Below are 22,209 nucleotides of genomic sequence, written 5' to 3'. Positions count from 1 at the left end.
GGCTCTCGATCTGACATTATATTCATCGTTTAAGCCCTGCACTTGTACATAGCGTAATTGTTTGCAGGAGCCTACTGTAAACGAAAAGACGATCTATGTCAGTGTACGAACCTGTAAAGGTACACGAAAAATGGACGTGTATTCTAACAGTATGAGTTGGTCGGGTGAGTAAGGTCGTTATATATAAGAATTTATTAATACCTTCAATTCTATAAGCACAGAAGACTTGTGTTAAAGTTGATACTTGTATGGTGATTATATAATGTCAAACGTAACTTTTTTAGGTTAGATTAGGATTTCCTATAGCAACTTATGGTAACTGTGCACGAATTCTTTTAGTCATTTAAGCATTTCCTCATTTAACATGGAAAATAATGGTGGTTGTTACTATTTGTTCTGCCATTTTTAATGCTATTCTATACACATCAATCTAGCAAAATAAGGCTAGCAGGAAGGAAATTTTCACCAGCTGATACCGTCACGTAATAGCAGTATTTAGACACAAATTAACTGTAACCTATTCCCATACCTCTGTCAGGCGTGTTTCAGCTGCCAAATTTAAACTATGACAATGCAGTAATTATCAGTTACAATGCAATATTTGAAGAATGTCATTATTTTCATGTTCATTGGCCTAGATGTGTTATGTGTATTTGCTTTCTAGAGGTACGAGATTTATTTAGATTGTGGAGAGAAGAAAATGTACGTAAGAGCGTAGAAGTTGTTGACCTATGGGAGAGAACACTACAGAAGAAGATGCACAAATTTGGTGATGAAAGTAAGCGACATTTCAATGTGAACTTGACATGTAGGCTCTACAGATTTAATAGATTATGGGTGTCTTGAGTGTTCCATTTTGAGCACACACTGTCCATATGGGTGCTAGTCATTTATTGCACTAATTTCTAATGATGTATTCAGGGCTCTTAGTACTGGAGCAAGTGTGTGTGGCTGCCCTGGATTGCAACAGGCTTGAAGTGGCTGATGCGTGTCTCAAAGCTCTTTTGGCTGAGTTCCCCACCAGTCTGCGCATTAGGAAGTTGAAGGCCCTCAAGTTAGAAGCACTGGAAAGGTACACCTCATGATGAAACTTGAGGCATATGCCTCAGTAGCACCTTACATTAGGCCATAACAGCTTCCTTCCATATTCTTTGATATTCATTATTCACTATGCATCCTATTGCTCAATGCTATATAGTCTGAATTGCTGATAGCTTCATTAACAAGCTGATAAATAATGAGATTCAGAATTTTGCAAGGTTTGAGGTTCTCACAACGGTGACTATGAAGATTACTGCCCTTTGGAATGTGACATCATGTGGACTGGTAGATTGTTACCAACATTTTGGAGGAATCTGCTGCTTCCATTTTCAAGGTACTGTCCTGAAGATGGAGGTAATAGGTTTCTCTGAAACATTAGTACAATCTATTAAACGACATGGCCTCATATCCCAGAAGACAGTAAAACTCACACTGTACCCTGCTTTTTGACTGGTGGATCAAATGCATGAAACTGTTTGCAGCAAGCCATCTGTAACGAGTCACACTTGATGTTCGCACATTGAAACAGCCAATTGAATAATTAAGAAAAAATAACCTCGCAGCACAGTAACCTCACTATTGTTACGTGACTATACAATTGAATTTGGTAAGAAATCAGCCTGTCTGATCACACTGAGTTGTGGTTACGAAGGTTGCTGAAACTGAAGTTTCAGCCCCACTGGTGGGAGAAATCTTATAAGAAGTACCAGGACAGTTGCAAACAAAAGAATCGCATGTTGCATACTACCTTCTTCCTGCAGTCAGCTGCACCAGTGGGAGAGCAGCCCAATGCTTCATGCGGCCGGTCAGTCACTCTACCATACAAATGTGCTCAAATGCAAAGCCTTATTTCTTTTTCCTGTCTCAACAGACTTAGTTCCATGAGTACCACAACTTTAGAAGCTGCTTGCTTCATGCATAATTATATAGTTGGTTCATTTGTAGCTTATTTGATGATTCAGTGTCATGTACTCAAGTCAGTGATGAACCTTCCAAACATTAGTTCTGCATGTCTTTTGGTTTAGGTACGATGAAGCCCTAGATATACTGGACTCCATCATCAAGCAGGACGAGACAAATGCTGCCCCTCGCAAACGCCGCATTGCCATTCTCAGGGCAAGGGGTAAAATACCTGATGCTATTAAGGAGCTCACTGAGTACCTTAAAAAGTAAGTGTTTGTTATTGTTTTGTTTGATTAAAGAATTTGGCATGTGCCATTCTAACATCTGAATCTCTGTTTCTTAGGCTCTGAGAGTTATGAAGTATTTTGTGGTTTATGATTAATATTATGAAGTTAAATGTAACATATGTAAAGCTGTGCCATAGCTGCTTGTTTGTAGTTTATTTAATGATGCAGTCAGGAGCTGAGGTCAAGGAGGATGGGGTGGGCAGGGCATGTAGCACAAATGGGAGATGAATGCATATAGGATATTGGTGGGAAAGCCAGAAGGAAGGAGACCACTGGGAAGACCAAGGTGTAGGTGGGTGGACAATATTAAAATGGATCTTAGAGATATAGGATGGGATGGATTGGATTTATGTGGCTCAGGATAGGGACCAGAGGAGGGCTCTTGTGAACATGGTAATGAACCTTTGGGTTACATAAAATGCTGGGAAATTCTTGAGTAGCTGCAGATTTGGCTTCTCCTCAAAAAGGGCTCACCTCCAGTAAGTAAGTAAGTAAGTAAGTCAGTTGCTGAGACTATATGGAATCAGAAACCTGGATGGCAGTCAGTAATGAATTAGAATGTGGAAGAAAGCACTCATATCCAAATTTCAGGTGCGTTTACCTGGAAGGAAAGCCACAAAAACACTGGTTAGGGTAGTTGATGTCCTGTTTGTGATTCGAGTCAGGCACCTCCCAAAGCCCAAAGCCTTACTGTTTGAGGCAGCCTCCTCAGTGCAATAGCTTCAGCAGTTAGCCTCCCCATCCCATAGTAGTCCCATAGTAGTAGTAGCTTTAGGGCAAGCAGTTGGTTTTCCTGTGCCAGGACCACGCCATAGCTCAAGCGGTTAGTCCCTGGCTTCCCACCGCAGTGGCCCAGGTTCAAACTCGGGTCTGGTGAAGTGGGATTTGTGGTGGACAAAGTGGTGCTGGGGTAGGTTTTCTCTGAGTACTTCGGTTTCCCCTGTCAATCTTCATTCCACCAAATTCTCCATCATCATAATCACATGAGGCAGGTACAATAGGCAAATCAGTGGCCGTTGTGCCGAGTGGACCCAACTGGACTCCACCCCCCACTATGCGAAATTTCCTGTGCCAGTTATCATTCCACCAATACTTCATACTCATCCATCATAAGAGACTAGTACAATAGACCACAGTACTAAGAGACCCAGTCCCACCCCACTCCTACAACTAACTTAAGTTCCTAAGGCATGACGACATGCAGAGGGGACAGAAGTAGTTTAGAGATAAAAGACATTGCTGAAACAGAAATATCCATGAATCTGAGATATTTTCAATTTATGTTAATCATAACTAAATTTATGTTAATCATAACTAAAGTGGATACCAAGACTGGATTTGTTTATTTTCACAATGTGTAGCACCTAGGTGCAGTTAGACTCCATGAAAGGCTGCACCATAGCTCAAGCGGTTAGTTGCTGGCTTCCCACCATAGTGGCCCAGGTTCAATCCTGGATCTGGTCAAGTGGGATTTGTGGTGGACAAAGTGGCGCTGGGGCGGCTTTTCTCCGAGTACTTCGGTTTGCCCCGCCAATCTTCATTCCACCAAATTCTCCATCATCATAATCACCCGGGGTAGGCTACAATAGGCCAATCAGTGGCTGCTGTGCCGAGTGGACCCAGTTGGACTCCACCCCCCACTAAGTGAATTGGACTCCATAAATTAGAGTGCTTGGAAGGCCAAGCCTATCTTCACAAGTGCTCTCCACAGGATCATATCCTGAGCCAGATGAATCCAACCCACACAGGCACACACTATATGTTTTAACGTCCATTCAGTATTACCTGTGGATTTGTCTTTGAGTCAGCATTTGGCTGAAGCTCTTGCATTTATAGCAAAGGCATATTTGTTCCAGGTTTATGAGTGATCAGGAGGCATGGCAGGAACTGTGTGAGCTGTACCTCCTTGAACAAGACTTTGCTCGGGCGGCTTTCTGCATGGAGGAGCTCATCTTGCACAATCCACATAGTCACCTAATTCACCAGCGATATGCTGAGATCCGCTATACACAGGTAACAGATTCTAAGCTCATGTAATAATACAGATTGTACGTCACAGGAAACCAACAGAACTTGAACAAATGCATGCATAAAAAGCGATGTTAATGCTTGTCGCTCTCAGAGAAAATTTGTGTGTTATTAATTGGAAAGAGAAGCATATCTTTACAAGCCAAGAATTCTGCTAGTATGTTTGATTATAAGATTTGATGTTATGACAGCAGCAGAGACACATATTGTGGTCTTCTGGGTGATGATACAGCATAGCCAGGTGGGCAGGTGAGGAACACACTGGCTTCATCTTCAGCATAGAAGATTCTAAGGGTAACTGTCAATGAAAAATCCGTCGAGTGTAACAATGTTTTTAGGTCACTTATTTATCTCACTTGCCTTACATGTTTCGGTTCAAGAGAAACCATCATCAGAGGCACGTATTACAAACACATGAAAACACTGGCGCTGCTTAACGTACACAGTATGTAAACTGCGTAGACGCTGTTACAGATGTCGAAGTGTAAAAGCACAACACTTTCTGGTAGCATTGAATGCACGTACAACTCTTGCATTCCATCTGAAAATTGCCCTCAAATTGAGCCGTCAATGTTAAAATATTTAAAAGTTTAAAACATTTAAAGTAAAATGTTGGGCTCCTTCTTGTTGATTCGTCCCGATGATGGGAAGCGTCAACTTGAGGTTGTGTAGGCTTATGGTCGGATGTTTCTTACGCGTTGTGTGTTGTGTAACGGACCAAAATGAAACAATTCTAAGGGTAGATTCTTAATTTATTTGATTATACCAAGTGGAGGAGGTTAAGTGCAGTGTCAGATGAAACAAAAAATTGATGCTGAATGGCGGTAGGTTAGGAAGGAGTTGATTATGGCTGTTTTAAATTATAGTCCAAAAATTTGGCTTTACAGATTGAAGAAAACTATGAAAATAACTAGTCAGGGTTGCCAAGTTTGAAGTGGGTACTTCTCAAATACAAAGTTAGAGTGTTACAGTCATGCCAACTTACTGTCTTCATTTTCATCCTGCGCTGTTAAGAAAGTTGTGTGTTTTGAATGGATGTAACATGGCACAGACTGCAAATGGAAGTATACATTCAATGTTGCTGCCTTGCTAAACACTTTATGGTTTGTTTGTTTAAACAGGGAGGCTTTGAAAATATGGAATTGGCACGAGCTCACTATTGCCTGGCTCTGAAGCTTAGCCCCAACAATATTCGAGCCCTCTATGGCCTTTTTCTGGTGAGAGCTACTGTTTTTTGTATGGCTGAGGTCTAAACTCACACACAGGAATTACTCATAGAAACTAAGTTCTCAACACTGATTCTTCAAGAAATGTCATGCTGTTATATGCACTTCTTGTCTTCACCATTTATATACCTTACATCAGTTTTAATATTATCCTACTGTCTATATCTCTTAAATTATGCTAAGAATAACAGTGTTCAAAAAACTGATATGATTGAAATAAAGTCTGTGTTTGGACTTTTATATTTAGCTGGTTTTTATAAGTCTAGTCACCAGAATCTGGATGATCTCTGGGCTATGGATTGTACCAGTGTTGAATTATTTAGAAACACAATGTCACTTTTTCGTTTCCGTTTTCTTCTTACATGTCTACAATTTGATGACCGAAGTACTAGAACTGAACGGAGATATTATGACAAATTGGCTCCAATTAGAGAAATTTTTGATAAGTTCAATGAAGTATGTGAGTCTGTTTATTCTTTAGGAGAAAATGTAACGATTGATGAAAAGTTAGAAGCGTTTTGTGGACGATGCAGTTTCCGGAAGTACATTCGAAAGAAACCGGCAAAGTATGGCCTGAAAGTATTTGTTTTGGTTGATGCCAAGTCCTTTTATACTTCTAAATTGGAAGTTTGTGTTGGTGCACAAGCTGAAGGCCCATACAAAGTTTCAAACACACCTTCTGAAGTTGTTACAAGCATGATTGCACCTATATCTGGATCAGGTCGCAATGTGACTTTAGATAATCGGTTCACAAGTTACCCATTGGCTAAATCCTTGTTAGAAGATAGTATGCTAACTATGGTGGGAACAATCAAGACTAATTAAGAGAGAACTGCCACCTGAGTTCATCAAAACCAAGCAAAGAAGCCTAATGACTACCATTTTTGGTTTTCAACCCAGTATCACCATAGCTTCATTTGTGCCCCAAAATATCATGATTTCCACATTACATCATGATGATAATGTAGATGAGAAAACATTTAAGCCCAAAATCATTGTTTTACAACCAAACCAAAGGTGGGGTTGCTGTAGTCAACGGAATGTCTGGGGTCTGTATAACCCCACCTTACCACTTTTGTTACATTTTCGCACCTCATCAGTGCCGGGTTAATATCTGAGATTTAACTTCAGTAGAAGACATTCAAGAGGAATATGGATTGATTTAAACCAAATAATGTTTGATTCAATTCTGACAGTAACTTAATGTCTGTAGGTCACCAAAATAATGGGCAGTCATTCTGAAACTCTTTTGTGTTTTGTGTTTCAGTCTGCTACCAACATTGCCATTTCTGCTAAGTGCACATCAGTCAAGAAAAAAGAAAATAATAAACTAGCAAAATGGGCCCTGAAGGAAATTAATAACAGGCAAGTATCACAGCAGTACCTTTCATTGTCATGAATCAAGATAGCTCTGTTTGTATAGAAACTAGGCTATGGGCTGAATGACCGAGGAGTCAGGATTCAGTTGTCATAAGGGACAAGAGATATTTCTGTTCTCTCTGAAGTCCAAATTTACTCCAGAACCCACCCATTCTCCTCTCCCATGGGTATTGGGGGCTGTTTACCCAGGGGTGTGAATCTGACCACACCTCCATCTAGTGCCAGAGTTAAGAATGGTGAACTGTACATCTCCATGGTGTGGTGCTTAATTAATTAAGTTCAGGGACGACTTTACCTTAACCTCTCATTTTCATGAACATAAATCTGCTTTTTACCTCATTTTATTGTCTGTAAAATTATGAGATGTTTCAGCCAGAACCAGTCTGTTTACCATGTCAGACTTGGTGTCACTGGATATGCAGGTTCTTGCATGTGTAAGGTTGGTGGGCATGATATGACAAGGATTAACCCTCCTATTTAAGACTTCTTCAAATAGCACTCTGTGTGCCCTTGCAGCGACATTTAGATGGCATGACATCTGTGCTGCTGCTGCAGTGTTACCTTATTTTTGGATCTGTGGTGAAAAATGCATTCATTGGTTAAAGAAAGACCACAGAAGAGTACAGAGCTGACAAAATGAAATATTAGCACAATATAATTATGACTTTCAAAATGTATCAGAAACAAGCAGCAACTAATTCTTGGAAACATTAGTCGACAGTGGATTAGGAAGCATTTGCTTGACTGTCACTAACAAGAACAGTCTCTGCATATCCTCAGGGACTGGTAAGTGTCCTGAATAATTCACAGAATTTGAGGTTTTCATAGCAGTGAAGATCTGTATTGCATATTCCTGAGCAGGCAGTCTGGTAGATGGTTACCATCATTTTGGAGTAACATAGTTCTTCCATCTTCAGGTACCTCTATGCTGAAGGTGGAGGCTATATGTTGACTATACTTTGTCTTAACCCAAAAGAATGCAGTATGATTCAGAGAAGGGCATTGTATTCTAGGATGTAATACCATGCAGTCTGGTAGGCATGTACCAATATTTCAGAGGTTTTCTGTACATGGTTCATTCTGCTAGCTGCTTCTTACTGATTACTTGACTTACTCTTAGACCCTGAAGATGGAAACAGTTCATTCCTCTGAAATGTCACTGGAGTCTATCAGACTACACATAGCCTCCAAGAAGATAGTACTGTTCATAGTGACCATTGTAAGAACCAAATCAGCTTATTTAGGAGAGTTAAAACTTTGTCGTCAGTATGTATATCAGAGGCATGAGTTCCGTAGGATTATGAGGGGCAACGGAAATCACACGCTTAGCATCTTCAAGACACAGACCATGAAAGCTTTCTGTCCACTTGTTGAAACTGTATTATTTTTTGTTGACAGATACGAAGAGCAGTGTGGGAAATCAAATGAGGTGGCAGCACTGGAGGGTCTGATGAACTCATTGCAGATTTCACCAATTGCTTAGCCTGCCTAATGATGAAACCAATGTAAACATGCTCAGTGAGCTCCAAAATTGTATACAGGAGTGCCGCATGCATAATACGGCAAAAGTCTCTGTGAATATACCTTCAGCATTTAAACATCCTTAAGTTGAAAATATTCAGCTAAATTTTTGTAACATTGTGAGGCTCAGCTTACAACCTCTCAATTGGATAGCAAGTTACAAATATATCAAAGCACAGCTTGGACTGTGAGTCAAAATCCTTTTTATTTAGATCACAGAAACACTGCAGTAACACAATGTATAAAGTAGACTCTAATAATGAGATATGAAATGTTATAATTTTCAGTCAGGTGTCTGAATTTCCCACAGTAACTGTTTGTTGAATTGCCAAAAAAATATGTTTCACTTGTCCATATTTTAAAGCGTAAACATTCTTCAGTTGGTAAACAATTTCCCATTATGGTGCTGAGGTATATGAACTTTCTGTTATGTCGTCATTTAAAATCTCATACTCAGAACTTAGATAAGGGTGCATCACATAGATTAATCAACAGAGTTTCAAGGACAAGTGATGGTTTTAAAAATTAAAAACTTATAAATTACATTCATAAATATACATACAGTGAAAATAAATATATAAAATGTTTGAAACTACATTTTGTATTCTGGAGTTACAAAGTAAAGAATTTTAACCAGTCGATTAATTGAAGAATCATAATTTAAAGAATGAATTCTTAAGACTAATAATGTTTTAAATATTCTGATATGTGGAGATGAAGTCCTGTAATAGCCAACTTGGAAGAAGGATATTGATAATGAATGATCTGCATTGACTAAAAATCATATGAGATTTAATGTTCTAATGGTAGTGAATATCAAAGTTCACAGCCTTCTTCTATACGATATATGAGTATTCAGGTAACACTCTTTCAGTGGAACCTGCTGCCTTCATCTTCAGAGTAGAAGGTAAGAAGATGAATCCAGCACATTCCTATGAAAAGCTGGTACCAGACTGTACAATGTCATATAAAATTTGAGGTTCTCACAGCAATGACTGTGAATGCAGCTGTCTTCTGGGATATGATGCCACATAATCTGATTGTTTATTGATGTTTCTGAGGACTGTCCTGAACTGGCCATATAAGTGCCACTGTCCCCTTCACTCTTCTTCTATTGGTTCATTTATATTTCCATTAAGGTTGCTTTGTTTTTTTTTTTTTTGTGCGCACGCATTGATTTTTGTTTTCATCATATGTTCTGGCACATACCATATTATTTTGAATATAAGAAGCCCTCAACTTTAAGACATCCAGTTTTTGAATGTGGATTGTAAGAAAAAAAAAACAGAAAGGTGCATATTCCTCAAATTTAAGGTGCACCTCAATTTTTCAACACGATAAATGCAAAAATGTGCGTCTTATATTCAAAGTAATACAGTATCTGTGCCCCCTTTTTCCACGCTCAGCGTACTCTTCATGTCTGACGATGGAGACAGAACACTCCTCCTGATGTCAGTAAATATCTACTAGACTAAACATTACTGAGCAGATTGGCATAGATGTAACACTTTAGACCAGTGTTTCTCAACTGCCAGGCCCTGACATCAATTCTACTGGGCCCTCATCTTATAGAAAACAGAATTTACTGGGCTGCGGTCTGACAAAAGTTGAGAACCACTGCTTTAGACTCATGTTCAGGAGGTGCTCAGTTTGAATCTTGACTGGGATATAAACTATCATGATTGAGGTTTTCATGGTTTTCCAGGCAAATTCCAGGATAGTACCTCAATTTCACCACAACCACTTCCTTCCAACTACTTTCTAATTCATCTGTCATATTACCATTTAGTGCTATAGTCTCAGTACTGATACTGTCATAAAATGACTAAAAGAAAGTTAATACAAGGGTATCACATCCCAGAATAATAGTACTCTCCATGTATCGTACAGGAATTTTCTGAATTAATCAATAATCCATTCCATGGTTAAGTGAGACACATACCTGTCTGAGATGCAGAGATGTGTTGCATGCCTGAAAGGGTGATTTTAGTCCCAAATCACCTAACTCTACTGGTACAACGAAAGCTGTGGTGAGGAAGCTGCTGGAAGTAGCAGACAGCTTGTCTGGGTGGAGATGCAATTCCTCGTATTACCATGGTAGCTAAACAGGCTTCACAAGAATTCTGACAGGAAGCCAGCTGAGAAATAGGCGTATGATTTTGGGCATCAGTTATGTTTCTCTGTACAGCATCTTTGTGTATACTGTCCAAGAACTTGTGGCTTGTGCCTCCATGAAAGTTTCTGTAAATGAGGAAGGAAAGCGTGAAGATACTAGACTGCAGTGTCCCTCCGTGTGCTCCTTTAATATCTCTTCTGAAAACAATGTTACACGAGATCCTATGGGCTACCACTTAGTGATGTATTCAGAAAGAATGAAGTAAGAAAAAATAGCAATATATGGTTTCTCAAACTTCGGGTCACAAACCACCTACCATGAGTTGCAATCTGCTCTAAGGGGAATCTTGAGTTCTATTTAAAATATGGTTGTATGCCTGTACAAGTCTGGCGAGTCGTGTTACTTTACTTACTTATTTACTCATGGAGCTGAACCCTTCTGGAGGAGCCGCCAATTCTGCAGCTACTCATGAACCCGAAGGTTCATTACAAGAGCCCTCCACTGGTCCCTATCCTGAGCCAGATCTATCCAATCCATACCATCCCTTCCTCTCTCTCTCTCTAAGATCCATTCTAATATTGTCTACCCACCTACACCTTGGTCTTCCCTGTGGTCTCTTTCCTTCTGGCTTTCCCACCAATATCCTATATGCATTCCTTGTCTCCCCCATTCATGCTACATGACCTGCTCATACAGAACATTATAGAGAAGTTCATTTTCCATTTTCAAGTACCAGAATATATTTATGCATATCAGCCATGAGTTCTTGGCCATGCTGTACCAGCAATGAAAGATTATTTGAATTCTGCTAAATTCTATGGGAAAGTTTGGTGTAATTTGTCCCAGACCTTTTCAACAAAATCCAATATTGAATGGACCAGGATGTGGCCTATTTAACATTCATATGTATACAGAAGGTAGTACATTAGTCTTGCATCATGTGTTAGCAATAACTATTACTGTAACTATTTTTTCAAGATTATAAAAGACAAAATATAAAATGAATTTCTATGTTCAAATTATTCATATTTAAAGATATGGTTATGTTTATTTTGTTGTTGAGTTATTCAGGTTATATTATATTTAATTAATTTATTTCCAACTGCAACGATGTGCCATCATGGTTCAGTTCAAAATACTGGTGAATGGTATAAACATTGCAGAAACTGTGTAAATGTATGAATTTGTTCAATATAAATGTCATTCAACATGGTTACTTTCTTACAGCTTACCTGAATCCTTCCATGCTGCCTGTACACACATCTCGCTCCTTATTCCATGAAAATACAGTTACTGATCTGTGTTAGCAAACTTTCCTCCGAAGTCCGAAGTTTATCTAAATAATAAACAGAGTGTCCTGTGGCATCATTGTAACTTCAGGAAGCGATTCTTGTGGTCATTTTGAGTGAAAAAAAAGTTATATCAACATGGTTCACAGATGTCTGAAATGTAGCTTCACTTGAAGCAGTATGATAATGAGGAAATGAAATGTTCATGAGAAAAAACAGAATGATAACACTTTAGTTAGGTAGCTCAGTGTAAGTGTGCAATATGTTTGCCATCAGGTCTGATGCATGGCCTTCTTAATTTCATTAGGGAAGATGTAACCTTACAGAGAATTGCAACATCATTAATATGTCATGCTGCATCATAAATCTGGTTAAGTAGTTCATCTGTGTTATATTTTAGCATCCTGTTACACTGATTCATGTCCATGAGTACAACGCATACAGTAAAAGGAGCAAAACAACACAGAACATGATACACAAATGTATGTAGGAAGAATGCTCACATAAAAGAGGATTGGCATAATTCGCGTGTTTGAGTGTGACATAGGATGAATCCTGAAGTTTTATTATTTAGAATTCATCAACATATATGATGAATATAGATTTTAATCATTTTAGAATGAAGACATCATGGCATGCAGTACAATAGTTTAACGTGCATAAAGACACCTGAGGATGGCACATTAGTGCTGAAACATGTAGTGTGGAAGTGAAGAATAAGGTGAAAAAGTGTATACACTGTAAGACGGTTAGCATAAACCATGGACAGTTCATCTGTTGTGTCCACTTTGCATTCATAGTCCACATTCTTCGTGTGAACCCATACATGCTAGTCTATGGGTCCAAGATCCAGTGAATGCTGTGGCAAACCTGACTATACCGCTAGCTCGGGTATTGGCTTACATAAACATTTCATGTCTGCTGTGCACACACTCATAGCTCCAAAAATGTTAAGAACAGGACCCATGTTGATGTAACATACTTCACTCAGAATGACCTCAGAAATCACCTTCTGAAGGTATGACCTGAAGTCACACAATGTACATATAAAGAATTCAGTTCCTGTCCCAGAGGAAACACTGCATCTACACCTCAAAGACCAACATTCAGTTGTTTAGAGAAACAATCGCTGTTTACCGTGAGAATCATACAAGACACATAAATATATTGTGCAGGCAGAATGAAGAGATCTTCATTTTAAAGCAAGTGATGTGTACAGCCATTGCTATAGTGTAAAGGGCTAAGTGTATATTTCCACCTAAACAGTACACAATATGCTAAAGAGGAACAAATATCTTTAATTAAACCTTTATTTGCTGTGCATTACATCACTGCGACAGTACATGCACACCAGTCCAGCTGGCTGAGCACTACATTTTATAACAGGACGCTAAAATATAACATTACATTTTATAAATACTAATACTGAAGTGTAATGTCTTCTAGGGTGTTACGCCATGTAGTCTGGTAAAAGTTTCCTGACATTTTGGAAGAATGTATTACCTCCATTTTCAAGGTCAACATTAAGCTAAACAAGAACCCAAGCAGAGGCTTGTTTCACCCTTCACAAAAGTACTGGTGAGCCGTGACTACCACGTAACCTGCAGAGATTATTTCAATCAAAATTTTCAGATCCAACTGAAGTAAGTTCATATATAGTCAACTAGAAGCCAGATTTAAGAACTGATTAATCCTATCTAAAATACAATTTTTTACACTACTGAGGTCAAATTCAGAGATATTTTCAGGTTTAGTGGATAAAATATGTATTAAGTTTAAAGTTTGGAACCACATCTCATGCAAAGTTTTGACATGTAGTTTGAAAATCCATACATCTGTAATTATATGCCTTTGAACCTAAAGTGGGTCATTCAGATCTCTCAACTAATTTGCTATAAACTGATTCAGTCACACACTGGATGTTCTCCATCATCTAATTTTGGTGCAAGAAACAAGTTTGGAACCTGGCTCTGCTACTGTCATCAAGTAAGAAGTAAAGCTATCCCTGTAACAGGCTGTGAAGGCCCATAGGGTTGTGAGCCGTTGAGACTCCCACATTTTCTCTAGATTGTCTGCTCACAGATGGCAGTAAGATTGTCAGCCTTATGTGTCAGCCACCATTTAACACCCTGCAAGATTCCTGGTACTCATTTCTGTTAGAGGCTGAGTCGACCCTGGGGCCACAGTGCAGCTGGAAGGTTCAGGTAAATTGAAAAAATCCACCTCACTGGGACTCAAACCAGCAACCTTCCGGCTTGGCAGCACAGTGCCTCAACCAAGTACACTACCGCATGCCCCTACTGTCATCAAGTAAACATGGGAGACCCACTCTGCTGGGTCCATCAGATGGAGCCAATGTCTCCACAGACTGAAACAAAACAATGCTTCTGAAGTGTTTCTCTTGTCACACCAAAAAAAAAAAAGAGAGAGCGAGAATGACCCAACATATGCACCAGTTTAATAACATACCTTTGTCACATACTTTCTACTAACTGCACCCATGGATCTGAGTCCTTCTTGAGAAGCTAATAGTTGCTTAGCTAGTCAGGAAATTCCCCACCTTTCATAGAAGCCGAAGGTTCATTACTATGCTCACAAGAACCCACCACTGGTCCCTATTCTGAGCCAGATTAATCCAGTCCACACCCTCAACCTCCCATACTATTTTTTAAGATCCTTTTAACAATATCCTCACATCTATGACTAGTTCTTCCTAGTCATCCATCCCCTTCAAGTGTTCCTACCAAACCCTCTGTGTGCACTGCTCTTCACTTCCATGCATGTTACATGTCCTTCCCATTCCATCCTCCTTGATTTAATCACCCTAATAGTACTTGGTGAAGAATGCAGCCATCTTGCAATTTTCTCCACATTCCTGTTACTTCCTCAGGCCTCAGCCTGTGTTCACCAACAGCAACAATAAACCTTGAAGACTTTATTTCTTACAGCTACAAAAAACAAAATAAATACAGTGCTCACATGAAAGAGGAAGTTGGGCCTAAACCTGAGACATCTACTGTCATCTTTCTGAACTACTGCTGTCTCTGTCCTCAAGTTGAGCTCTACAATTTGCTTCCTTCTCCTCCCTCTGCCTGTAAGCTTGTGTTGCCAACATTTTGCGAAGTTTCCTTTTCTTCCGCTGCTCTTCTCCATATTGGAAAAACTTGGCACGGAAATCTCCCATCAGACTGTTCACATCTGAACCAGTATATTTCTCCTATAAATGAGGACACACATAGAAGCATTGACTTATGCAGTTCTAGTGATCTCACTCAAGACACTCCTGGCATAGAAGAAATGGCAAACCACATCCAAAGAAATAATCAGTAAAAGTAAAAGTAAAAAGTAAAGCTATCCCTGTAACAGGCTGTGGAGGCCCATAGGGTTGTGAGATGTTGAGGGTCCCACACTATCTAGACAATCGGCTCAAAGATGGCGGTAAGGTTGTCAGCCCTATGCGCCGGCCGGCGCTTTACTCCCCAGGAAAATTATTTATTTAATTCCTGGTACTCATTTCTGTTAGAGGCTGAGTGAACCCCAGGGCCATAGTGCGGCCGAAAAAATAATCAGTACAAAATAATAATTAATGTATGTTCTAAAATGTGTCCAATCATGTGTGAGGTTGCATCATCAGATAGTAGCACAGATAATCACAGAACCATCAGAAATTTACTAGATTCTATACTCAGTACTTGGTAGGAACCAAAACTATCATACCAGAGGTCTCACTCAAACACACAACACTTTTCGTACATAAGGCTGCCTACTCAAGAAATGTTTTATTCTGGGAATAAATTAAATTTCTCCTCCATTATCCTATGCACAGCCTATGTACATTCAGGACACACAGTATAAGAACAGGAAGACCATCTTGTATGCTGAGTGGAAGCACAGACCACACTGGTCCACCTCAGGTGACCAATATATTTGCCTGGCTACCAATTTCAAAAACATTTTTGACCCCTGACAGTTCTATAGGTTAATATGAAACCTGCAAATTTGGAGGAAGTTTTCTCCTCATCACTGCTCTGCATCTTGGCACAGATTATGGCAAAGAAATTTGTGCTGGTTGAAACATAAATTTCCTGTGCCTCTGTTATGCAATATAGTTAAATTAATGGAAAATACAACAATTCTAGTTTGCATATTGCAGTATTCTTGAAACAAAATTACTGTCTGATGAAAAATTTGAACCAGCAGTTTACCCAATTGGCAAGAAATGCCATACATTAATGCTGCCATCTACCACTGTGGTGTGCTGAGCATTGCACAGAGATGACTCTCCTGTTTTGTGCTTTCATATCATGAATAATACTTCAGTTACTTGAAATATGCTTCCATATCCTTTAAGATGAAGGTCCATGTGCGCGTGTGTATGCATGTATTGTTGCATATATCCATTTTTAATTTAGTAAATGATTTTGGAAATTTGTTGATTGTAAATCAGCTGTTGGCCAGTCATGGTAGCCGAGCGGTCTAAGGCATGCACTGTCTTTGCTCGCTCGGAAGCCGGGATCATGGGTTCGAATCCCACTCAGGGCATGGATGTTTGTGTGCATTTTTCTGTGTTTGTGTACAGGTAAAGGCTTTGCGACAAGCTGATCATCCGCCCAAGAAGTCCTACTGTATGTCTAAGATCTAGAAAAACTGAAATGAACGGAGAAGTTCATGGAGGTAGGCCTAGGCCCACTGGGGTTGTAGCGGCAAGAAAAAAAAAATCAGCTGTTGACAGACATGACAATGACTAGTAAATTTCTATTACATGTGAATCATCATCATCATCATCATCAATGGCACANTACCACTCGTAAACTCTTGTTTTACTCATAACAGACTCACCATAGGCCTTTGTTAACATTTCACACACTTTGTAACACTTTATTTCATTTTTTACGCAAAATTTGATACAAATTCTTTGATCCATTTCTTTTAACAAACGAAAATCGCCAAGCTCATAAAAACACGTCTAACCTTAGCGGCTGCCACAGACAAAGTAAGCAATGAATACAGCTGAAAATTTTATTGTACTTCAGGGGCATGTATACCAACATAATAAAAAAAAAATTTTGACAATTGGACTCTCCAAACCCGCGAAATTTTAAAATTCCCGTTATTTCCTGAACACACCTCGTATCTCAAGATCCTCCTTTCAAATATACTTAACAGTCTTACTACATGTGAATACTGAAGATATTATAGGTGAATCTTTTTCTGACTCTGAAGACAGTAATTTTGATTCTGATGGCAGGAAAGTGAAGGAGTTATGACTAGTTCTGGAGTTATAACATGCTACTTACTCCTGTCATTACCTCTCACATACATACCAGAGAACAGCTGTCAGAAATTTGTATGTGATTTTTGACAACCAGCTGTGTCATGACTCATCAAAACTGACTGTAACAATGAAATGGTTAAACACATGCATGAAGTGAGAAGTAAGAAATTTGAAACCTTATCTGCTATTTTCACTTATGCTGCACTCTACCTGTGGTTCGTGAAGTTTCTCCAGAGTAAGGAGACGTCGACTGGTGAACTTTGTGAGAACTTGTTCACAGTTTGCCACAAGCTGAAAACATGGATGCATAGGCAGCCTGTCTTCACTGTAGTCACGTCTGAAAAGAAACACAGCACAGGTCATCATAGTTTTCCTCAATCCCTACACATAAACTGCACTCAGATTATGTCTTAATTAGGTCACTACCCTTCCAGCCTGTCTGTTTTGAATCCTCAACCAACTGATACCATCATGCCCCTCACCATTTGATAGCAGCATTAAAAATCCCAAAATCAAACATACAATGTGACAGAACTCCTGGTTGTTTATTTCCTAGATTAATAAATTATGCTTTTTCAACTGCATGTTTTTTTTTAATTCGCTTAGTGGGGGGTGGAGTCCAACTGAGTCCTCTCGGCATGGTGGCCGCTGACTAACCTATTGTAGACTGCCCCGGGTGAATAAGATGATGGAGAATTTGGTGGAATGAAGATTGGCAGGGGAAACCGAAGTACTCAGAGAAAACCCACCCCAGTGCCACTTTGTCCACCACAAATCCCACTTGACCATACCCGGGATCAAACCCAGGCCGCCATGGTGGGAAGCCAGCAACTAGCGCTTGAGCTATGGTGTGGCCTAACTGCATATGTTACAAGCAAAATGCATTAGAATTACAAGATGATTAAAACATTATGACTTGGGAAGGATGTAGAAGAAAGTCCATCTTTAGCCACTTAAAACATAGTGGTAACCATATGTACCACCTGTATTAAGATTCAAAAACTCAGCATTTTCCTACATTATGTATTTATGGATTTAATATGATTCCTGCAATAAGTACCATCTGTTTCCCTAAGCAGCATTAATCAACTGGGCTCTGTAATGGAGATGCAGTGTTTTTTGTTAGTAGAAACTGAATTTTGAACTACATGCTTCAAAAAGGTCAAGCTGCCATCACAATCAGGTGACCCAAGGACTCAAGGGAAACCATGATAGATCTTTCTCAGGATGACCAGCCTTGGAATCTCAGGACAGCTGATCATCTAACTGAGATTCAATTTTAAAACTTTTGATACATGAAGACAGAATGCTAACCATGTTACTTTGTTCCCCGGCTCTACAGCTCTCTATGGACCTTGGCTTCCTTCACAAGAAAAACCCATTCTTCTTTATATTTGACTTCACCTCTTCGCTTTCACTTTCACTCTGCGCCTTTCAGGCACACCAATCTGCTTTCCCACTTGTTAGGCACTACATACTTCATCTAATTAGTAGTTTTTGGTTCTGATCCTCATACAAGGAACACACATACATGATATATTTCACAGTCTGTTGCAACAGATAAGAGCTGCAAATACTAAACGTGCTCTTTCAGTAAGAAACTGAAACGTGAAACGACGGGCAAAAACGTAGCTGCATGGAGACTGGTCAGATCAACTGGGTATCTTAAAGGAAAGAGGGGCACACACACAGAGGAGGCATATAATTTTGGACAGGGGTCTGCTTACCCTGATCCTCTTAGGAAAGTGTAGGTGAAATACCATGATTTTGGAACTGCTTGTTTACAGACATCTTGTGGCTGCTTTTCTTACCGAACTACAGGAATCCAACACACAAGTCTGCCCCCCATCTTGAGGTGCTGAGCTGCGAACTGGAACAGATCTTGATAGATCTGATGCAGACCATACTCCACTTTTGAGGGGATGTGCCCCTCCAGATGATGGTTACTGATCTGGTAATTCTTTGTGGTTCCTATGCGTTCAGTCGCTTCTCTGATTCCATATGGCGCTGAAAGACAGCCAACATACCACCTTGGTATAATCCTGTGTGTCGAACTAAGAATGCCAAACAAGGTGATAACGGAATAATTATTCAGAGCAAAGATTAAATGATTATATTTTCATGCTTGTACTTTATTTCTGTCACAGATGTTAGTTGCTGATGATTTTTATGGATAGCTAACATCTTAAGCATCCTCTGGTAATTATTTCCACAGAACACTGCCCTTCAGCCTCATTCATTAAGGAAACTGATGTGCAAGCTTCAGGTGTAGAGCGTGTCTCTACATCTGCCAAGTGTTCTGCCTCTCTTTACATGATTTGTCCAACTTCTATATAAATTATATCTGTTTGTGAACCATACTTACGGTCTGTAATGATGCAATCCAGTTTGAAAGATGGGCGCCAGAGAGGCAAAGATGCATCCGCCACAATGACGTCCAGGTATTGGCTGCCTTTTCCATATTGCAGCATATTGGAGCATATACTTTCATCCTTATCCCGTTCTTTCTACAACAAAAGAAGTGTGTCAATATGTCACCAAAACACAGATTCTCAGAGCAATACAAGATTCAACTCTGTTTTCTGGATGTAAGAGACAGGCGTGACTGAGTCCCTCAGTTCTGCAGCCTCAACTGGGACCACTGGGGTGAGAATGAATCCCTTGGTACTGCAGCCTCAACTGGGACCACTGGGGACAGAACGAATCCCTTGGTACTGCAGCTTCAAATAAGACCACTGGGGAGAGAATGAATCCCTTGGTACAGAAGCCTCAACTGGGACCACTGAGGCCGCTTCCATGAGAATGGATCCCTTGGTACTGCAGCCTCAACTGGGACCACTGGGGAGAGAATGAACCCCTTGGTACTAGAGTTTCAAATGGGCCTACTGTAGCAGTCATGTCAGACTGAGTTCCTTGGTACTGTGACTATACACAGGATTGTAAATAGTGGAAGATGTAGACAGACACTGTTTACTTAGTTCCAAAGCAATTTTCATTAAAAAAACCTACTTCCAGAACCTCAAGATGCCACAGCTGTCTATCAATGACACATGTTGAAACAACTTTCCACGCTTGCACTGTAATAATTTTATTTATAGAATATATACTGGTCAGATTTGTCATGGGCTCCAATGAGGGTCCAGTAAGGGCAAGACTATAAATAACCTGACTATCAAGAACTGGATAGGCTATCAAAGTCGGGAGCCAGTACAGGAGGCTCTTTTCTATGGAACTGATGCCTTGACAGCAGCTTGGTTGTGAGTCCAACTGTCCCTGTCTGTGAATGACAGCAGGTGACTGTAGACGTCCCACTGTCAGCATTCCAAGAGAAGATCTGCCTTTGGCATTGCAGGGCTCAGTTATTGGCCTCTGCTGCCAAGCGCAAGAAGCCATCTCCCAGAAGATTTCATAAGGGGCCCACAACAGTAAAATTGAATTTCTCCTGAAGAGAGTGAACACTCTGACCAGCAGAAGAGGCTGATCAAGAAGAAGCCCCTTCCGGGTGACAGTGAAGACTTGGCTAGGAGCTCAGTTGCAGATCCAGCTGGGACCAGTCATGGTGACCCTAATGTCTGTCAGGGAATGACATACGTTTCTGGGATGTTCTGCTGCCAGCAGCCCTATATCCAAATTGGCTGGGCATGCATCTGTAACCTTCAGCTCTGCATGGGTACAGCCAATGGATACTGAGACAGCCTCAGTGTGTAGGGTTTTGGCTCCAGCTAAGGTAGAGGCTCTTAAAGAGTCCAACAGCTCAAACAACACTGTGGACAAACAATGTACTCAACAGAGGTCTCAATGCTTAGTGGGCAGCTATCAGTACAATACACTGGCCATTCTCACAGGTTTTTATACTGATCTGCAGCATCTACCTAGTACCAAAAGATCATTTTCACTCCTGGCTATATAACATCTATAGTATGATAATTAGTGGATAATGAGTTGGAAAGAATGTACAAAGAAGTGTTCATGGTGTAATCTGAGATACTATCCTGGCATCTGCCTGGCAAGACTGAGCAAGTTCACAAAAAAAAAGTCAACCAGCAGAGCCAGTGTCTCAGCTGAAATCCAAACTGGAGACCTCCTGAATATGAGCAGGAAGCTTTACGGCAGTGACACCTTATATGCCACAAATCTCACATGTACTACACTGGGACTGAACCCAGGCCTGAATGGTAAGAAGCCAATGACTAACCACCTGAGCTATTGCACAGCCCAAGATGCAACCCTTGTGAACCTCCTCAACCAAGATCCTGATTCCAACTCAGCTGTACAAGATAGCCTTACCTTTGGCTGTATTCTTGTTGGGCGAGTCTTGCCATGTAACATCAAGAAATCAATGTCTGATCCCAGGACATAGCCTCCAAAATGGGAAGCCGCAACCAGCAGTGAACCTTCATATTAATAAAATAAAATATAATTAACATATAACATGTTCGGATATGCCAAATTGTACATTTTAAGTTGACTTATAGTTTGGAGAAACCTGACTTAGTTCAAAACAGTTTTAAAGAAATGGAATTCAGTTGCCACAAATGATATAGTCATTAACACTGATGTGAAAACAAATCAGAACATCATAAAGAGAACTGAAGCAGCCTTTACAGTGGAATCTCGCTTAACGAGCATAATTTGTTCCCAAATTACTCGTTATGAGAGGTGCTTGTTAAGCGAGGTTCCACTGTATTTATGAATGTATTTATTACCATAATAATTTTTAGTACACTTGTGAGAGAAGTTATTTATTCCATTTATTGTTCATGCATGTTAGATGTTTTTATAGTTTTTCTTTTGACGTGTGAGTGGTGTAACATACATTATTTGATATTGTATTGTTCACTGATAATATCCATTCATATGCATTGTTTTTATAAACTGGATGAATTTTATAAGATAAAAGGTTAGTATGTCTTCATCTAGTATTTAAGTCTTGTAGTCACATTGTCTATGTTTTATAGTATGTTATTTTGATTTGTTCCAGTGATTGGTTGGAACATTTGTTTTGATTTTTGATGCATTCTATATCCAGTGGTGTGACAACTTGTTTCTCGCTCTGTAATTGGATCTACTTGAATATAAGAATAAATTATTATTATTATTATTATTATTATTATTGTTGTTATTATTATTGAATTGAATTGAA

The 22,209-nt window shown here is 39.7% G+C and overlaps 2 protein-coding genes across 3 annotated transcripts in view; one reads left to right on the top strand and one right to left on the bottom strand.

Moving 5' to 3' along the window:
• The first annotated feature begins 33 nt into the window (after nucleotides 1-33).
• On the top strand, nucleotides 34-9,679 carry LOC111867503 (ER membrane protein complex subunit 2). The gene is made up of 8 exons (XM_023857446.2): nucleotides 34-164; nucleotides 665-778; nucleotides 922-1,072; nucleotides 2,067-2,210; nucleotides 4,088-4,244; nucleotides 5,381-5,476; nucleotides 6,753-6,850; nucleotides 8,264-9,679. Exons 1-8 carry the CDS (start codon nucleotides 131-133, stop codon nucleotides 8,346-8,348), a joined length of 879 nt encoding a protein of 292 aa, XP_023713214.1. The 5' UTR covers nucleotides 34-130; the 3' UTR covers nucleotides 8,349-9,679.
• The window catches only part of LOC111867502 (tRNA (guanine(10)-N2)-methyltransferase homolog), a 21,843-nt gene continuing 9,168 nt past the window's right edge, over nucleotides 9,535-22,209 (bottom strand). Inside the window, exons 6-12 of one of the 2 annotated variants that reach the window (XR_002843360.2) lie at nucleotides 21,354-21,460; nucleotides 19,432-19,573; nucleotides 18,878-19,073; nucleotides 17,277-17,403; nucleotides 14,771-15,008; nucleotides 11,735-11,838; nucleotides 9,535-10,627 (exon numbers count right to left, since the gene is read on the bottom strand). Coding sequence is in view for 1 of the 2 variants with exons in the window: in XM_023857445.2 (XP_023713213.1) it covers nucleotides 14,811-15,008; nucleotides 17,277-17,403; nucleotides 18,878-19,073; nucleotides 19,432-19,573; nucleotides 21,354-21,460 (770 nt within the window). In the remaining variant the exon portion in view is untranslated. The remainder of the gene's footprint in view (nucleotides 10,628-11,734; nucleotides 11,839-14,770; nucleotides 15,009-17,276; nucleotides 17,404-18,877; nucleotides 19,074-19,431; nucleotides 19,574-21,353; nucleotides 21,461-22,209) is intronic. The other variant, XM_023857445.2, reaches the window with a different exon arrangement.

Source organism: Cryptotermes secundus, unplaced genomic scaffold, assembly GCF_002891405.2.
Source record: "Cryptotermes secundus unplaced genomic scaffold, Csec_1.0 scaffold1089, whole genome shotgun sequence".
In the NCBI taxonomy this organism is placed as follows: domain Eukaryota; kingdom Metazoa; phylum Arthropoda; class Insecta; order Blattodea; family Kalotermitidae; genus Cryptotermes; species Cryptotermes secundus.
This window is presented reverse-complemented; position numbering and strand designations above follow the sequence as displayed.

What these genes read in the sequence shown, in the direction of transcription:
- LOC111867503 (XM_023857446.2), top strand. Translation starts at nt 131, where the DNA reads ATGGACGTGTATTCTAACAGTATGAGTTGGTCGG. An exon ending in TAACAGTATGAGTTGGTCGG is followed by an intron (nt 165 to 664) that starts GTGAGTAAGGTC and finishes TTTGCTTTCTAG; the next exon opens with AGGTACGAGATTTATTTAGA. An exon ending in CCCTCTATGGCCTTTTTCTG is followed by an intron (nt 5,477 to 6,752) that starts GTGAGAGCTACT and finishes TTTGTGTTTCAG; the next exon opens with TCTGCTACCAACATTGCCAT.